The sequence below is a fragment of the Arvicanthis niloticus genome, chromosome 13 (assembly GCF_011762505.2).
Source record: "Arvicanthis niloticus isolate mArvNil1 chromosome 13, mArvNil1.pat.X, whole genome shotgun sequence".
In the NCBI taxonomy this organism is placed as follows: domain Eukaryota; kingdom Metazoa; phylum Chordata; class Mammalia; order Rodentia; family Muridae; genus Arvicanthis; species Arvicanthis niloticus.
This window is the reverse complement of record NC_047670.1, coordinates 42,401,170-42,421,245: the sequence shown is the minus strand read 5'-3', so window position 1 is coordinate 42,421,245 and position 20,076 is coordinate 42,401,170. Positions and strand designations below refer to the sequence as shown.

General features: G+C 38.8%; 1 protein-coding gene across 2 annotated transcripts in view; it reads left to right on the top strand.

The window, feature by feature from the left end:
• The first annotated feature begins 689 nt into the window (after positions 1 to 689).
• The window catches only part of Tmem71 (transmembrane protein 71), a 36,735-nt gene continuing 17,348 nt past the window's right edge, over positions 690 to 20,076 (top strand). Inside the window, exons 1-5 of one of the 2 annotated variants that reach the window (XM_034517024.2) lie at positions 690 to 1,024; positions 2,443 to 2,525; positions 3,984 to 4,044; positions 9,191 to 9,403; positions 11,837 to 11,985. In XM_034517024.2, the coding sequence (XP_034372915.1) occupies positions 2,486 to 2,525; positions 3,984 to 4,044; positions 9,191 to 9,403; positions 11,837 to 11,985 (463 nt within the window). In that variant the 5' untranslated portion in view covers positions 690 to 1,024; positions 2,443 to 2,485. Of the gene's footprint in view, positions 2,526 to 3,983; positions 4,045 to 9,190; positions 9,404 to 11,836; positions 11,986 to 20,076 lie in introns of both variants that reach the window. The other variant, XM_076911424.1, reaches the window with a different exon arrangement.

The following is a 20,076-nucleotide window of genomic DNA, read 5'->3' as shown; positions in this document are numbered from 1 at the left end:
AGATTATTACATTTAAATTTGAGAGAATTGCAACTCAAAGACGCTATAAGTCACAAGTCACAAGTCTGAGGTCCCAAAGCTAGCATGAAAGACTATTTTAATCATAGCCTGTGAGCCTGCAAAACGCATACTCCTTCCACTTCCTGGTGTTACCTCGGTGTTTCTGGAGCAAGTACTTCTTTTGCTGCTTAGAGAGCATGGTTGTGTACAGAAGCACAAAGAAATTTAAACTGTGATAAAACGTAAACGCAGACTGCCACCCATTGAACATTTTGAAAGATCAAACTTTTTTGATTCAACATATCAATACTGTGGAAACCCTCATAAGATCACATTTTTATACTCTTTTATGGCATCCTGAACTTGATAGCATTGATATATTATCTTCGACATATTTAGGTTAACTGGACCGAGAACATAACTGTACACTACTCATAATTGAATGTAATCAGAAAATAACAAACAGGAAGCATTGCTTGATTTTTCTCAGGTTGAGGAGACACAGAGGCTCTGAGAAGCATCCCTTATTGATCACAGCATATCGAGCTGACCTGACTCTGAGTTGCCTGTTCCCTTCTGATGGTCAAGGAGATCTGCTACATTCACTATGTGAACACCACTGATGCGATCATGACAGGAAGTATGACCTCATTCTGCTGCCCTGCCTCTAGTTCGGAAAGGCTGATATTGAAAGTAAACAAGGGCCGTGAGACTAACTCCCAAGAATAACAAGCTATTCTATTCTAGGAAACAGCTGAAAGCTCCAGAGGCCCCTGAAGATCAAACTGCCCTGTGGATGCCTACTCGTGGCAGGGACATGGCCAGCTTCCATCAGAAGGGAAGACAGGATTCCCTTTGGGAAGTAACTTCTGCACCTGTTGACATTCTGAAGGGATTTTTCAGCTGAAGAACGGCTTGGACCAGCTTTCTGCGCTACCAACCACAGGGAAGCATCACATTTCAGTAATCTTCCTGTCATTTATCAGTTGGAAGAAGAGCCTGGGGACTCCCTGTGGAGGAATATGTATGAGCGAGTTATATTTCAGAACAGATGCATTGCTTTGATGAGCTGGTAGACAGAGTTTGTTTCTTGAAAAGTTCTCGAGCTGTTAATGCAAGTTGTTTTCACGGTTACTAATTCTTGACTAACGGGTGTTATGATCGCAGTACATGGCTACTCACTTTTGTAAGATCAAACAGTGAGACCCTGCTTTCTGCTGCAGAATGTCTTGCCTTAAAACTAAGCTTACTGCCTGAGGAAAACTAACATGCAGGCATTTGGATTGAACACATTCTTATTGTATTGGTCAATGCTGAAGTGACAAGGGACATGTTAGTATGTTCGCTTGTATGCAATATCATCTTCTTTTTCAAACCATTGGTTGTCTTTTTTTAAAAAAGAAAAAGTGTGTGTTTTTATTTAGAAAGTTTCCAAAGAATGCTAGAAACTTCTCCTGTTTTCTTTAAAGTGATCTTATAAGATGGAGTATATGATTTCTTGAAAGGTTCATACATACATTATTAATATAATCTAGATTGAACCTTAGAGTTTATATGATTGATTTAATGTATTATGCTACAACAATCAATTATTAGTTGACATTTTTATAAAAATTAGGGACAGAACTACTGGATCATAAAAGACTCTAGTGTCACCTTATAAAACTACTAAGGTAGAATTATAGTTATATACTTACACACACACACACACACACACACATATATATTTATAATGTAATTCAGTAGTTACATGGAGATAGAACTATGTGATAAGAAGTAACTGATCAATATTTACGCAAATCACACACTTTGAAGCATGCTTACTTTGAAATTGAAAAATAAATAATAAGCTTTCAGGAATGTAGCTTTGTAATCTGGGTTGTGATGGGCTATTTGTAGCTCCGTGTAGCTTATGCTGTCTAGGAATGTTCAGACTGATAGCCACCACAGAAAGCACTGACGTTCTCCATGGCCACTTGTCAATGGTTCATGTTGTTGAGCAAAAAAAGACAGGCAACCGTCTCCAAGCATTTTCTGAAACTCAATAATGAAAGTACATTCTGCTGGCTGCTTTAAATACACGTTTGTTTCAAGGGCTCTAGAACCGGTCTCTTTTTCAGATTTCTTAATAAAGTAACAAAAATTATTTAATCTGGATGACAAATCAACCTTTGTAAGTATTGCTTTTCTCTCAAAATGGTGTTGTTATTTACAGAATATTCAGACTTACGGAATGAGACAATGAAAGATAGAATTTAAAGTCTTTGAAGTAGGCTGCACCTCACTGAAGTCCGACAATCTGGTCTGCTTCTCCAATCCTACATCTCTGTACTATTTCAGCAAACAAATCTGACTAGTGCAATTAGTAGACACCATCTGTTTTGGCATCATTTGTCTATTTTTAATATATAGTCCATCTTTTTTTTTAAACGTCTTTTGCAGAAAAAAAAAAATCTGTGAAGTTTGAACAAGCGGCCTCCTCAAGATGTACCCAGTCTCTCCACTGATGTCGACACCAGTAGCAAGTAAATGTGAAACTGCTCTGTGCAATTATCTTTGAACGATTAGAGTCCTCTTAGCAATTTCCTTGCTTTGATTTTGCTGATACTCAGACCATTAGCCATCTGTCAGTAGCTTGTGTTTTTTAAATGCCAGTGTGCGCTTTGGCAATGATTTCGACTTCATTTCTTTCCTTGAGAGAAATGTGGCATTTTTTCCCCTTTAGGATAAAAAAAAATCACTATTTTTTAGATGTCGATGCATAAATGTGAAAGGAGACCATTTATTGGCTACTATTAAGATGCAAAACTGTCTATGAAAAATGTGAAAGATTGATCACGACTTGCAGAAAATAAGGGCGTTGTTCAAACGGTAGTGGCTTTGAGTTTCTTCCTTCCTCTTATTTTTCTCTCCCAACCCCCTTTGTAACCCTCTCTCACACACCCACTTCTTTCACTAGTAAAATAACAGCCCAAGCTGAAAGTCTAAATGACCTTATTTGTTTTCAGTAGTAATTGTCAGCAAGAAAATCAAGTTTTTCTGAGCCAGGGTGTTAAAAGCCTTGATACTATCATTGACTTCTATAATATTCTGTGATAGAGTTTAGACTATTAATCACCTGCAACCCAAGTGAAGCCCTTTGTCATGCCTATGACTTAAATATTCTTTAATGAAGACTTTACAAGTTTTCATAGTTTGAAAAGTCATCTATTTAAAATTAATAAAATCAACCCTGGGGCTAGGAAGAGGCACTGACATGTAAAATGTTCACCATGCAAACATGAGAATCTGAATTCAGATTCACACAGCCCAGGTAAAGGACTGGGTATGATGACATAAACCCGTAATACCGGTACTGGACAGATATCCTAGTAGAATTGATGAGATCCATGTTCAGTGAGAGACCTTGTCTCAAACAAGCTGGAGAACAATATACACACACACACACACACTTGCACACCCGAAATCTAAACTTCATACTCTGCCCCCAAAATACCTTCTGTTTGCTATCATAGAAAAATTTTACAAAACACTAACTAATAACAAAACTCTTTGGCAGTGACTGGATTCCCTCACATTATGGAGTTAGCTGCAATAACCAAGATATTGAACAACTGATTTTGACTGTTTTGTTTTGTTTTGTTTTAAACTTCACACAAGATGCTTTCTCTCTTCCATTCATAAGCTCAGTGTGGTTGTCATGATTTATTGCCCTGCACTAAAGAAAGCCTTCAAGAACTATGGAGTGTGAGCATGCCAGAAGATAGATGCTCCTAGATTACTTTATGCTTCCCATGGGGGATGGGTGACAAGTTGGTGGATTCTTTGAAACTAAGCTGTTCACACCACCCTACCACATTGCTGTCTTCTTGCTAAGGGTGGAACATAAGCTAGGCATAACTGTCCACATGTCAACCTTGCAGCTAGTCATGGTCACACATGTTGGTGAGATACTGAAAATTCTCTCTCATTCCCTTATGCAGATTCCTCCAGGTCAGACAGAGGACCTTCTGGAAAGCTGTCTCCCACACATCTTTTCCCAAGGTATGTTGGGAGATTTTCTCTGTCAAACTCCCTTTCTCCCCATCTATTGTACATAGCATCCAGGCTTGCCATGGCTATATATTCTCAGTTCCCTGCATTACCTACTGAATATTTATCTACTTTAAAAATGGGCTATTCGTTTTTTTCTTTTTAGTGTGAGTACATAACAAATTTCTATTGAATGGCAAACTAGAACGAATACGTAGATATGGTTGGGTTGGTTTATTTTCCTAATTTGATATCTTTGTTGCTTTCTATTTTGTGACAAAACACAGTTACCAAGACAACTTATAGAAGAAATCATTTATGGAAGCTTACAATTCTAGAGTATTGCTACAGTAGAAGCATCTTATACATGGCCATCATGGAGGGAAACATGTCAACAAGCAGGCAGTCAGGCATAGTACTGAAGAGCTTATGTATAATCCAGAGCACAAGGCAGATAAAGAAAGAACTAGCTGGGATAGGTGTGGACTTTGTAAACCTCAAAGCCCAGTGACACACTTCCTCCAATAAGGCCATACCTTCCAGTCCTTCCCAAACAGTTTCACAAACTGGGGACCAGCCTTCAATGGGATCTTTGTTTTCCTTCCTGTGATTTTTTTTTACTTTGGCTTCTGTCTACCACTTAGTCCTTCTATAGTCATTAGCTGAGGTTCCCCCCACCGTTTTCTGAAATGCATTTGCAAGATAAAGGGATTTAGTACTGATATTAGAACCTGTCCTTCCTGTAGACGTCAGGCCTTCTGACACTACCATGTGAGTCAGCAAAGGATATGCAAGCAGAAATATGAATTTGTGATGGATTTGTTTAACTAGGGTTGCATCCTATCTCCCCTAGATTCTAGCTGTGTACAATAGCTAAGTAATTTGTCCTTCTGAATCTTCATCCTTTTGTTGTTGTTGTTATGTAAGAAGAATCATATCATAAGTAGTCTTACCTTTTAGAGAGATTTACAAAGGGGAGAAACAACACCATTGAGGCTAGATCCATGGTGCAAATTTAATGAGTAGTATCTATTAGTATTTTATTAACAACAAGTACATATTTCAATTGTTCATAGGTTTTTACATTGTAAAAAGCAGTTAACACCTGCAGGAAATGTAGAAAAAAAGAACGAAACATAGTTTACAACCTACCAGCATATGAGTAACTACACAAATTTTTTTAAAGGATGTATTTGGGTTTGTCTCTTCACCAAGACCAGGAAGCAACACTCTTCCAGGACTTGGTTAATCATCACTCAAGACAAGAAAGGACTGGTATTTGGAGAGTTGAGCAAGTTGCTGGTTGTATGTGTGGTTAGGTTTCTGAAATCCATTGAAAAGGGCCTATTGAAAGATAGCCAGCTGCTGGAATTCCTCCAGTATAATTCAAGTGAGAGTCAAGAGCTAGAAGTAGTTTTGTTCATGACTAAAAATATTTGATAGCACTGTAAACTCTGTTTCTCTCTCTCTCTTTCTTTCTCTCTCTCTCTTTCCCTGTTTTACTAGCCTATTGATGTTGCAAGAATATTTCCCTTTTATGTTCAGTCAAGAAATGAGAGAGAAAATATTAAGGACATTTGAAAGAATAGATGTCCAGGGCAAGAAAAAGTGAGGTTGATAATAACTGTTAAAGACTGAACCTGAGAGAACAGCTAGAAATACAGGTCCCGCGCTCTATAGTTTCCAGGTGCCTAGTACATTATGGATAATTCCAATTCTGATTCTTGAGAAGGCAAATAGTATGGAGAGAAAAGCATAGGGTAGGAGCCCCACCCTCCCCAAAATAGACATGTGTAACTCATCCCATTTAGGGCATCAAGATTGTGGACAATCATTATCTTACTCGTGTTTTCCTTTCCTTATCTACCAAAAGAGGAAACAATGAGCAATTGATGCTGAAATGAAGCAGTCCAGGCCTCTGTGGAGAGAATTCATTCCTGGCATTTCCAAAGGCTCTGATCTTTGTACCTGTACCATTCAGTATTTCCATCAATGATTTGAAGTAGTGACTAGATAACATCAGTAAGAACAGTCTATAAATATTCTAAATTAGCATAAAAGTATTAGAAACCACTGTTGCATTTTTTGAACAAAGTATATTTTAGTGATTCCTCCCTCTTATTTCTCTCCCACCCTCTTATTTCTTTAGACATCTCTCCCCCTCATTAACATCTGTCACTAGTCCCTCTCCTTCTGTCTTTCTGCTACCATTTTATCCTTCTATCTTTCCTCATCACTCATTCTATTTTCTCTCGGTCCCCTTACTAGTTTATTAGTGTTTCCCTACATTTACACTTTAATTAAATTATATAAAGATATCTAAAGCATCATATTGATATAGTTAGTGCCATAGTTAGCTTCAGCTGTTAACTTGATAAAACATAGAGTCACCTGGAAAGCAGAAACCTCAGCTGAAGAATTTCCTCAATTCAAGTAGCCTATGGGCATACCTGAGAGACGTTTTCTTTATTACTACTTGATGCAGGAGGGTCCTGACATCTGTGAATTGTGCCATCTCTCTACAGGAGGACCTGGGCTGTATAAGAAAATTAGCTTAGCAAACTAAAGGAAGTGAGCCAGTAAGCAATACTCCTTTAAAATTCTGTTTCAGGCTTTGGCTTGGAGTGTCTGCCTTATCTGTATGGATATATAGGAAGGACTGTAACCTGTAAGATGAAATGAACTATTCCCTCACTAAGTTGACTTTAGTCAGATGATTTTATTACAGCAACAAAAAGCAAACCAGGACAGTTAGAATCCCGCCCCCAAAGTTCAAAGAATGAGTATATATAAATAGTAGCCAATGTGTTCAGTTTAGACTCTTTAGACTATGAAAGTCATCAGTGTTAAAAACTGTCCATAAAATTGTACTATCTTTGTATAAATTCTATAAGGTTTAAATAACCTTCAATGTACAGAATTTTGATTACAGGACACTAGTTTGTAGGAAGAATAAATAATATTTTGCAGAATTATGATTAAAACCCAAAGTAAAAACCTAGCTCTTGTTAGATGCAAACCCTCCTCTCCTTGATCTACTTCATATTGATATTCTCATATGAAGTGGACAAAGACATTTGCCCAGATGACATGATTAACTGTATGTGGGAAATACTAGAAACGGACAGTTGGTTTAGTGCTAAGACAATATGTTGGTGATGGAGATAGATGACCAAAAAGGATTCGTAACTTAAGAAAGGAATTCTGTAACGAGGGAGGCGATCATCACGGTCTCTTCTGTATAGTGACACCTAAATGTCCCCTGTCTTGTCACAAGAAAAAAGAGGTTGCTTTCACTAGGAAACAGAGAAAAGGAGTCAGAGTAAAACAGTGAAGGGTTCAAAGTCACCTTCTGCCATAGAGAGATAGATGTATGAATAGGGAAAGTACAGAAAAAAAAAAGATTTGGGTAAAATATGGAAGCTGCCAACAGGCAGCTGAATGTTTCCCAAATGGGAGGTTGAAAAGGAAGGAAATGATAATTTCTCTATTACAGTGGCCATGGTAGTGATGTGGCACAGAAAATGAGCTGTATAGAATAAAGGGAGTAAAGAATTTCAACATCCCAGAAAGGAAGTTTGGTGATATCTCCATTTTTTTCTAAAATAGATTAATTTCAAGAGTATAGGTCTATCTTAAGGTGAAGAGGCTCATTGTCCAAAATGTTGTCACCAAAGTTCAAAATGTTCAACATCCTTAGTCACCAGGGAAATGCAAATCAAAACAACCCTGAGATTCCACCTAACACCAGTAAGAATGGCTAAGATCAAAAACTCAGGTGATAGCAGATGCTGTCGAGGGTGTAGAGAAAGAGGAACAACACTCCTCCATTGTTGGGATTGCAAGCTGGTACAACCACTCTGGAAATCAGTCTGGCAGTTCCTCAGAAAATTGGACATAGCACTACCTGAGGACCCAGATATACCACTCCTGGGCATATATCCAGAAGATGCTCCAACATATAACAAGGACATATGTTCCACTATGTTCATAGCAGTCTTATTTATAATAGCCAGACGCTGCAAAGAACCCAGAAGTCCTTTAACATCAGAATGGATACAGAAAATGTGGTACATTTACACAATGGAGTATTACTCAGTTATTTAAAAAATGAATTTGAGAAATTCTTAGGCCAATAAAGGAACTAGAAAATATCATCCTGAATGAGGTAACCCAATCACAAAAGAACACACATGGTATGCACTCACTGATAATTGGATATTAGCCCAAAAGCTTGCAATACCCAAGATACAACTCACAGTTCACATGAAGCTCATGAATAAGGAAGACCATACTGTGGTTGCTTTGGTCCTTCTTAGAAGGAGTAACAAAATACTCATGGGAGCAAATATGGAGACAAAGCATGGGACAGAATCTGAAGGAGGGGCTGTCTGGAGACTGTTCAACCTGGGTATCCATTCCATGTGAAGTCACCAAAGGTAGACACTGATATGGATGCCAGGAAGTGCATGCTGACAGGAGCCCAATATAGTTGTCTCCTTAGAGGTCTACCAGATCCTGAAATATACAGAGGCAGACGCTCACAGCTAACCATTGAGCTGATCATGGGGTTCCCAATGGAGAAATGAGAGAGAAGACTGAAGGAGTTGGAAGGGTTTGTGGCCCCATGAAGAGAGCAACAATACCAACCAACCAGAGCTCCCAGGGTCTAAACCACCAGCCTAGGAGCACATAGGGAGGGACCCATGGCTCCAGCTGTATATGTAGGGGAGGATGGCTTTGTCAGGCATAGGTGGGAACGAAAGTCCTTGGTCCAGTGAAGATTGGATGCCCCAGTGTGAGGGAATTAATGGGGCTAGGAGGTGGGAGTGGGCGGGTATGTGGGGTCACATCCTCATAGAAGCAGGAGGGGCAGATGGGATAGGGGGTTCCTGGGTGGGGAGAAATGAGGAAAGGGGATCACATCTGAAATGTAAATAAAATATCCAATAAAAAAAAGAAAGAAAATAACTAAATGATGTGTGGTTCAATGCCTAAGCCCTGGAGTTAAGAGCACCATTATAAGGACTGTGGAAGTAGTTGGCATCATGAATATGAAGAATGGAATCTCTTTCACAATGACTACAGGGTCATATGGGTCTTGTCTGATTGTATGTACATGGTAGAGACTTAAAGGACTTTCCTTTTTTCTCTTTAGCTTTACTTGTGACTTCCTGAATGGAGACAGTTCTTTTGAATGCTGCTCCATAGACCCCCTGACGGGCTCCCACTATATCTGCCGCAGAAGCCCCCGACTCCTCACCAATGGCTACTACATTTGGACTGAGGACAGTTTCCTCTGTGACCCAGATGGCCGTATCACTTTGAACCCGTCCCATACCAGTGTGATGTACAAGGAGAACTTAGTTAGGTAAGTAAAGGATGCTGTGTAAGCCATCTCAAGACCATTCTGCCCAACATTCATTCATCTGCACATTTACACACAGCTCAAGAGCACTCAAGTCGATGGTAATAAAAGAGGAATTAAAATCAGGTAAAAATCAATATAAAAACAAATAAAGGTAAAACAAAATGATACATATGCTGGAGTGGAAATTGGAAGCAAGGGCAGTGCAGGGAAAGAGAAAGATGTCAGTTTCACATGGGGAACAAGTAATGCAAGCTTCTTAGAAATGGTGATGGTTAATTGTAAAAGCCATAGCTTGTCTGCTAAAACGAAGTAGGAGATGGAGTTTCATGGAGAAAGGTACAGGCAAAGAACTCTGAGAAACCCTGATACAATTGGGAAAATGCAAGTAGCTGGTGGGATAACAGCTTAAGCTAGGGGCTATCTGCAGGAAAGAAGGTTAAAATTATCTTAATTCAGCATAACGAATACCAGGGCTTAGGATCTATGAAATGGTTCAGGAGGTCAGATTCCTTGTGTTCAAGCATGAGGACATGAACTCAGATCCCTAGCATCCACACAAAAGCCAGTTACAGCATTGTGCATCTGTAATTCCAGAGCTGGAGAGGCAGAGGGGGCAGAGGCTTGTGAAGTTCTGGAACTCATTGGCCAAACAATTTACTTAAACCAGAAAGCTCCAGGTTCAATAAAGGCCTTGTCTTGAATAATAAGACAGAAAATGATAGAGAAAGGTATTCGAGGTTGACCTTTGACACACACACACACACACACACACACACACACACACACACACACACACACAGTAACTTAAATAAATGAAACCAAATGCTTTCTCTAACGTACCTTTACACTGGGGAAACACCACTTCAAAATACATCTTCTAAGAGCAATTCCAGATGCCTCACAGAACAGTAAAATGTAGTCATGATAAAATCAATCCATTTCCTCTTCATGTTACTTGACTCTGTTTTAGCCCCTTAGCATTTCTCAATAATATAATGTGTTCACAACAGGGCTTGGCACATACCAGACAGGTGCCCAAGAACTGACCTTATTATGAACTTTCAATATTTCCCTGCCCTTGTTCCCAACTCTCCAAACATTCTGTAACTAAGAGTCTTTGGAAATAAAAGCCATTACCCCTCCCTTCTTTAAGACACACTCCTGTAGTGTCTTTTACATTAATATTAAGCTCCATGTGCCCCAAGAAAACATACAGGGTTCTTTATTATTGGCCTTTTTATTTTTGATCTTTCCAGCTTTATTTTCTACCCAATATGAAACATACTTATTTTTCAACAATCATCTCATACAGTTTATTTGCTCACTTATTCCAGAAGCTTCACTGATTTTCAATTAGCTTGCCCTTCCATTTCTCTGTGGGCCCTTTCTAAGTAATTCTTCTGAGCTCACATCTTAAACATAACATGATGGTCAAGACCAGTGCCCATGGACTCTCATTGATTAGATTTGCTTCCAAGCTACGTTGCTTTTCAGTTGCATGGCCTTAGGAAATAATAGAATCTTTCTGCGTCTCCTTTTCCCATTCTCAAAAGTGGGATAATAATAGTACATGATGTTTGTGAGTTGTTTCTGGGGTTCAGATCTCCCTTGGTTTGGTTAATAGTTTATTTGTTTATTCCGAATTTTCCAAGATCCCTTCAGTTGTATATCTTTAGCTGTCAAAATAAAAACATATAACTCTTATTTTAAAGGGAATAAGAAATCATTTATTCTAGAGAAAGATGGAGCAATCGTGGACCAGGAGCACAAATTTAGGTTTCCTCAAATTACATGTTGCAATGTGCTAACAGTTTTGTGAAGTTTGTATAGTAATAGAAAAAAAGAAAATAATAAATATCCTAGTGAGGAAACACCATGACCAAAACCAACTAGGGAAGGAAAGTGTTTATTTCACTCACATTTCCATATGAAGTTCATCATTAAACATAGTAAGGGCAGGAATATAGAAGCAGGAGCTAGTGGAGAGGTCATGGAAGGAGGAGCTAATGGAAGGGAGCTACTAACTGGGTTGGTCATCCTGGTTTTATCAGCTTGCTTTCTTATAGAACCCAGGACCACAAGCCCAGTTACGGCATCACTCACAGTGGCTTGGCCTTCCCATATCAATCACTAGCTAAGAAAATGCCCTATAGTTTTGCTTACAGCCCAGTCTTAATGGCCATTTTCTCAATTGACTTTCCTTCTCAATTGACTAGTCTTCTTTGATGACTCTAGCTTATGTCAAGTTGATACAAAACTATTCAGCACAATAAAATCAACCTACTTTTCAGATACGATGGGAAAATCAGAATTATTTGAATATACGAATTTGGGTTGTACCCACCGTGTGCATCAAGTCATTACCACTGGATTGCTTCCAACCCAAAGTGATTGCTACTTCCTGTTCATCATTCCACTTTCATTTCTTCCCAGAATATTTCGAAAGAAAAAGAGAACCAACCGTTCTCTATCTTGTCTCTTGGATCCCCGAGCCTCTAGGTCTTGGCTGCATGGGAGTATCTTTGGAGATGTTGACTCACTCCCAAGTGAGGATCTCTGGATGGAGGGAATCAGGAGCCTTGGTAGGTACCACTGCCATAAAAATGGTGATCTTTGCTTTTTCATTCCATGATGGGATGCCACTTCTGAATGGCAGTCATATAATCCTTGCCCAAGACACAGTTTAGAGATGCCTAGTATTTTGATGGAAAGGGTGAAACCAGAGATTAAAATTTTGTTGACATGTTTCTGCACTTCCTATAACTGAAATGCAAAAAGAGTTGTACAAAAAAGGAGAGTTTAAACATCTGCATCAGAATGTTGATAATACTTAGAAAATATTTGCCCATTTCTAATATGGATTTTGATATATGGAATTGAAGTGGGGACATAATAATGGAGGCAAACTTATAAGACATGTATTGAAAACTGTGTTCTGGAGTCAGCATTCAAATCTTAGTTTAGACATACTGGGATGGTAACTTCACTAAAACTCAATTGCTTTAGTTTAAAAACAAGGTATATGCACACATATACATATGTTCTGTTGAAATAGATGATACATACATATAGAAATGACATAGTTAACATAGATATGTGCTTATGCATTCCTCCATTCAAATGTATGTATATAAATGCAGCGATAGAAACTCCAAGCCTTGTTATTCATTCATAAAATCCTCAACTACATGCTCTATGGAAACAACTGTCCTAAGCACTTGTTCTAAGCTGAATAAGACACAACCCTAATTGGAAACACATTTCTCAGATAGGGAGGGAAATGAGTTTCCAAATAGATATAGTATAATACCTTAATTGTTATAGCAGGGTTGGGAACATGGAAAGAATGGAGGAGAGGAAGCTATTACATAGCCAGAAAGGTGGTATGAGCTCATCATAGATAAAGTCAGAAGGGTTTCAGGCATAATAACATCCAAGAGGGTCTTAAGAAATGAGTGGCTAATGAGGCAGATGGGAACTTAAATGATATTTCTGCCTTTCCTATGCTGCATTCCAATTACTGGGATTCTAGGCTTGCCAAGATACATATTGTGGCCAGTCATTCCTGCCTATCACATATACATTTGTTTGACTTTCTTCTGTTTCTTAGTCAGAACTGGCTTAAATTTTTTTCAGCCAGTATAAAATGAGAATGGAGAGTCCATAACAAAATAAAATGTTAAATGTGACAGCAGAGAGCTAAACTAAAAATGAGCCCTATCCATCCAGCTTTTCCCATTGGTAACAATTTGTAGTGCTTCAGAATATTAACAAAACCAGGAATTCACATTGGCATGATAGGAAGATTCATGTGTGTGTGTGTGTGTGTGTGTGTGTGTGTGTGTGAAGGCATATGTGACACCAGACTAATTTTTAAAGAAGAATGAAGCATCAAATGAAGCATCCTTCTCATAATATGAACAAATAATTAATGAAACCAAGGAATTCTAGTTCCTGCCAAAACCAAGGAAACCTAAGCAGGACACAGACATAGGGGTTGGACCAGAACCGACAGATGGTGGAGGGCTGAAGAACCTTCTGTGCCTTATTGAGGAGACACAATTCATTGAATTCTAACAATTTATGGGCATTTTGAAGCATCTTAAGCAGGATGAGAACATATCAGATTTGGATTTTCAATGGTAGTTTTCCAGTAGTGTGCAAGGGAAGATTACACAGAGAGTAGCTGGTGTGAGCTGAGAAGCAATGAAAAGCATCAAGTATTCCATGAAAGTACAGATCAAATGGAAGGAAGATAAATTTTTTTTAATGCAGAATTGACAGGTTTGTGGCATATTGAAGGAGGTTGTGAGGAAGTGGGAGAAGTTTAACAATTAGATGAGTTTTGTTTGGTAGACTGTGAAAAGTTTTGCCCGTGCCAGCTCTGGAAGATAGGAGTGCTAAGAGGACCTGTCTTTTGGGCTAAGTGCTCCTGAATTTACATCCTGGAGCTGCCTCTTTGTACTTGAGTGTTCCTGGGCACATCGATTAACTTCTCAGACCTTCCACTTCTTTATTAATATGAGGAAAAGAAAATTAGCATGTAGGATTGTTGTGAAGATGAAATGCAGTAAGTAGTTCATTAAAAATATCAATGTTGAATCAATGGGTTGATGTTCTACGCAACACATTCATTCTACAAGGATTTACTTTTATTATTTTTATTATGTGCAGATGTACTTGCCAAGGCCAGAGGGCTATGGGCCCCTGGAGCTGGTATTAAAACATGGTTGTGAGCTGCTCTGTGGGTGCTGGGAATCAAACTGGGGTCAAATGCTTTTAACTGCTGAGCCATCTCTCCAGCCCCTAGTTTGACAATGACCATATTCAGTTTTTAGCAGTCTTACTTTTTTTTTTTTTTGCATTTAGTTTCTCATTGTGAGTATAAATATTTGAGACTTTTGAATAAAGTTTTTTGAAATAAAGGCCTAAAAGAGGCTATTTTGAAAAAAAAATTGTAAGTGACAAAGAGAAGCCAATTTCCATTAAGATGGCCATTCCATTAACATGAAAATGGTGTCTGGTAACTAGAACTAGTGGTTTAGTTACATTCTGTGGCAAAATTCCAAACAAAATGCAACTTAAAGGAGAAAGGGCTTATTTGGCTCTCAGTTTTAAGGTATACAGTCCAAGCTCTGCAGGGAAGATGGCAGGAGAGTGGAGCAGCTGGTCACATTGTGTCTGAGTTCAGAAGCAGAGAGAAAATAGGAGGTTGAACTATGATGTAAATCTCCAAGGCCTACTTGGATGACCTGATTCCTCCAGCAAAGGTCCACCTCCTAAGGACTCCAATGACTTTTCCAAGCCAACTGGAGACCAACACATGAGCTCATGGAAGACATTTCACACTTAAACTACACCACAAGGGAATGGCTTTTTACAAAGACCATGCTCACATATTTGGAAATTGGCATCTGCCTTCCATAGTTGGTTCTTCCAAATATTCCCAAACAACTTGAAAGCAGTTGGACCACAGTCATGCTACACATTCATGAGGTATCTTATTAAAATTCTCATGGTTGTCAAATATCTTCTAAATATAACAAATTAAACCACCCCTTCCAAAAAAAATCAGTAATTAGTCAACCTGGGTACATACAAGAGTTGGGAAGCTCTCATTTCTGCTGTCAGCTGTAATCACATTTCCTCAGACGTCTAGTTTTCCGGTTTTACCCAAGGCCTCTTGATTTATCAGCAATTTGTGTTTCTCTGAAAATATGGCCTAGTTAGAAGACTCCAGAAGAATTTGAAATTAAATTGTTTTGCTATTTTCTTTCTGCGCAGTGGCTGTAATCAAACACTATTTCCCCTGATTTTTCTCAGGCTTCATTTGTCAGACTAAAGGATCTTTTGCCGACTGGGTTTGTCCTCATCTAACCCCTTCTCCAGCTGCAGGACACACCTTTCCTCATTAGCTGCAATTCATTCTGTACTAGTTGGCATTTTTTGCGGTTCCTGAGGGCCACCCCCTCCTGCCAAACTGCAATTTGGAATGTGTGCCTGGAGCTGTGAGTCACCCTGAAAGAGAATAGAGAATTCTCACAAGGATGATTGAATGGCACAGGATCTTCCCTTAGCCCTTAATGCTTTCCAGTATAATACAACTAAAAATACTTGTTGAAATGTTTGGCGTGGTAAGAACCATTCATTTATTATCAAACTTAACAAAAAACAAAAATCAGTCATAGAGAAGTAAGAGTTGGGACAAAACTTCTTTTTGGAGACATGTGTCTCCTTGGTCATTTTGGGTATTAAGAAATTTCATGATTTCTCCGTGGTTTAACGCCATCATTTAAAAGTTCTGTATAGGATTTCCAGGATGCCAGACAAGAGCCCTTAGTTTTATTTCATTCAATTTTCAGAGCTTATTCTCTAAGTTAGACCAGGTAGTTCTTGGAAACAGCACAGGGATATTTTTCCTGTTGCTGTTGCTACAGAGCCTACCTCACGTCCTGGGATTATAGAATATCATTTTAGGAATGTGTAATTAGTTAGGAATATACTGGATCCTTTCTCATATCCATATTAATGTGGTCATCTGACTTTCTCTGTGTTTTTAACAGCTTTACTTAGGTATAATTGATACACATAAAATCGTACACATTTAATGCGTATAACTTAATGAGTTAGATATATGCAAACACCTGTTACTTATCACCATAATTAGCATAAAGGACATACCAAACAGCTCTCCAAGGCACCTTATATCCTTCTGTGTGTTTATGTGTAGGTATGAGTGTGTTTTAAGAACATGTAACATAATCTATCTTTAAAAAACAAATATCATATTGTTAACTACAAGCACCAGACTGTGCAACACATACTCTTAAAATGTATCCATTTATTGTAATGTTAATCTTCCCCACCTACTAACAATTGAGCCCTGGTAATCACTACTGAATTTTCTGCTTCTGTCAGTTTATCTATTTAGATCCTTATAGAAGTGGATTAACTTATCTTAGTGAATAGTCATGCAGGTTCTTCCATGTTGTTGCAAGCAGCAGGATCTTCTTCCTTAAGGCTGAATACATCCTATTGTATACACTTGCCATGGTTTATTTATGCATTTACCCGTGGACTCAACTTGAATCTGTCTTTTGACCATTGTGAGCAGTGCTCCAGGATAAGCTCTACTGTGTGGTCCTTACCGGTTCCCTGCCACTTTCCTTTTTTATGGCAACCAGCTTCCTTAGGCTTCTTTGGCAGGTGTCCAGAAGCTATGGAAGAATGGGAGAAAGAAGTATGCATGGCAGGAACTACCCTATCCAAAAGCCTCAGCTCATTGGCTCGGTATCTAAGCTATGCCACAGAGTGATATTACCCAATTTAAACACCACCTAATTTAAAACACTTGTTATAAAAGGACCCCCAAGAGTCTATTGGTATTCCTGAATCACTCCTCCTCTAAAGACTCACTTCCAAAGAGTGAGCTTCCAGGGCTCATTGCTTAGAGTGCTTTAGCAACAAGCATCATATTACATTCATTCTGGATATTCATTAATGACTCCAAACTCCTCACAGAATAATCTTAGATCCCGGGTGTGAGAGGACGCTTGGAACCTGGACTCAGTCCAATCAACATCATCTTGTGGTATTTCCCCAGGCTCATTCTTCCATCCAGCCATGTAAAACTCGCTCACTGGGAACCTACCATATTGTCTCTCAGATTGATGTCTAGCCTTTGGCCTCCTTTTCCTCTGATCTTCCCTCTCTGAACCTGCTTCATTATCTTCCCACTGTCACCTGGTCGAGTTTGTACTCATCCGCCAGGTTTCTGATCCAACCATGACACTTCCGTGAAGTCTTCCTGTGTGCAACATACTCAGAAGTCCCTTTTCTAGACTTTCACTGTAATATGACTTGGCTCCTCTAGTTCCTTGAACAGAACAATCCATGCAATGTATATAGTAAGGGTACTGATCAGATAAACGGACCTTCTTGCTCTACGTCCAGGAAGCACCTGTCTTTTGTACTTTTGCTGCAGTTTCTGAGACCCTTTGGCTTGAGGGCTTTCCTGGAGTGTCAAACTGTAGCCTGCCTTGCTTCAGTTTTTCCACCCACCTGGCATCTTTCCTCAGTCATCTTATGTGGTGGGCATCCACTGACCCCAGTGGAAACAGAGAAAGAAACCTTCGATTGGTAACTAGCACCGAACAGTTTCAGATTGTCCCACTTGACGTTCCCACTGCATGGAAACTATAGCCTTCCTGATTAATTTCTCTGCATTTTCAGTTCTTCTTTCTCTAAAACAAGTTTAGGGTCATAGCTATTCCTCATCACACTTAAGTAGTGCCCTTTTTGGAGACCCTGTCACTCTATATGGTCAGCTTTATAAGGAGCAGGTGACAAAAGTTATATTTTTCCCCACAGTGAATTCAGGGGATTTAGAGTATGTGAAGAACACTGAGCCTAGAAGAATTTAAGGAAAGATCAAAAAATTCTTTCATAGAGGGCTAAAACCCTAGCTGTCCAATTCAAAGGGGAAATTGTCCTAACTTAGTTTGTGTGAAATGGTGAAATGGAGATAAATAATTTGTTTTTTCTTATTTATAATATCACCTGTTTGTTTTTTTTTTTAAATTTTCTAATTAGCTAATAATTTCCCCAAATGCCAGGCCAGCTTGTCAAAGCTAAAATCCAAGCAGTGATCACACAAGTCTTTGGAGCATCTTTTGCATAGGGTTCTTCATCTTTCATAGCCATATTTATTTTCCTTTCCCATGTGAGATGATATCTCTGTGCACATTGTGATGCAGGTTGTGAACATCTTTCTTGGATATTCTCTGGAAAAAAAAAAAAAAAACCATGTAGTTTGTACTGAGTGATGTTGCACATGGCCTTTATACTGGCTCCTGGCAGTATCAGGGGTCAGTACTAATGGAACAAATATTAACTCTTTAGATTCTTACAAATTACAACTTGAAATCCACTTTTAAAGCATCAGGAGATAGTTTCCTCCATTCACTGACTGGACCTGAGATACTAAATGTTCTCTCTCTCTCTCTCTCTCTCTCTCTCTCTCTCTCTCTCTCTCTCTGTCTCTCTTTCTCTCTCTTCCCTTTCCTCCCTCCCTCCATTCTCCTCTCCCTCCCTCCTCCTCCCCCCTCTCTGTCTGTCTGTCTCCCTCCTTACCTTTTCATGAGGGAACATGTTATTGCATCCCTGCAGAGACTTATTTCTAATTTTCTGTCCCCTTTAAGAATAAAGGACCATTTCCCATGCCCTATAGAACCTTTTAATCTGCAGCCCTTCAATTATGACTTTTAAGTTCCACCTTTCTAGCCCCCATCCCTGTCAGCATCAGCTACAGCTCTTGTTTAGGGTTGTGTGTGATCTCAGGTTGCCTGCTGGGAATGACCTTTTCTTTTGAGCTTAAGCATGCAGCTTTAAAAGAATGTGTGCTGGATATATGCCATCTTTTAAGTCAACACAGGAAATACCTGTGTTCTATGCAGGACTTCTGCCTGATCTTTGTGAGTGTCTTTGTCTCCAAGCCAGTGTGTTCTGCATTGTTTCAGATACTCACCTAAGGACACTAAAGGAAACTAAGCCGAGGGTAGATATCACACAGACCATCAAAGGCAGATACTTAAGAATTCCTCAGCCATTCAAGCCAGATGAACCAAATCAGTGGATTCTGTTTAGTCAACATGTGGCACTTCCTATGTAATTGAAAGTCATTTATACTTATTGCATGTATCCTTTCCAGCAAAGTTTTAGCTTAAGAAGTTTAGGGTCTTTTAACCTTCGATTCAGGTCAAAACTCAACAACCCAGAATCATCCCATGGTGACTTTATGTTGAAGACACCTGATGTTTCTAGGAGTTGTCACAGTATGTTTTATACTGTGTGTTGCATAGATTTGAGATTTAATTTGGCTGTTATTTGAGAAGCATTGGTAGGCTAATGCCAGGGCAAGTAAAATCTAACTGTGAATGAACGATTATAAGAGAATGCATTAGAAACTATTTGCACCAAGTGTGCTGTCTAAATAGTAAAAACAAAGCGTGTATTTGCTATTTAAGATTTCATTCAGTGTTCCAGTGTGGTTTATAGAGAGTGAGTTTCTATAGTGACACCTATCATAATATATTCTGCTACTCTGTTCTTACCTGAATAAAAATCTCACAAAACAAATGGTGACACCTTTCTACTCCACTATTGCTTCCCAACAGTGTGACATACAGTAGCATTCAATACATGCCAAATGAGTTAACGGGCAGACTAGAAGTAGGAGTTATCTCTGCTATAAAGTTTAATGTTTTTAAGATGTGCGGCTCATATGCTCACATATATCCTTCAGATAAACTAGTTCATCACCTAACATGACTTGGAGATTGAAGATGAGATAAACCATGTTCTTACCTACATGATGTTAGGGTACCATTTCATGATTTTTTTCAAGGACCATCTGGATTTTAGTATATATCAAACTGTATATTGTTTTATCTAGATGAAATATCAGATGAATATGTACATGGTGACATTCTTACTAAGGAACAGCCCATCTCTGTAAATGGAGGCCCTATTCTTCCAATAGCATGACAATGCTTTCTGTGGTCTGTTCTCCATCTTGTTGTAAATCTATATTTTCTCTGAACTCTGTTGGGCCATTTTATTGTAATTGCACTATAGTTGTATTCCTTTACCAAACTCTCATTCCTCTCATCTTT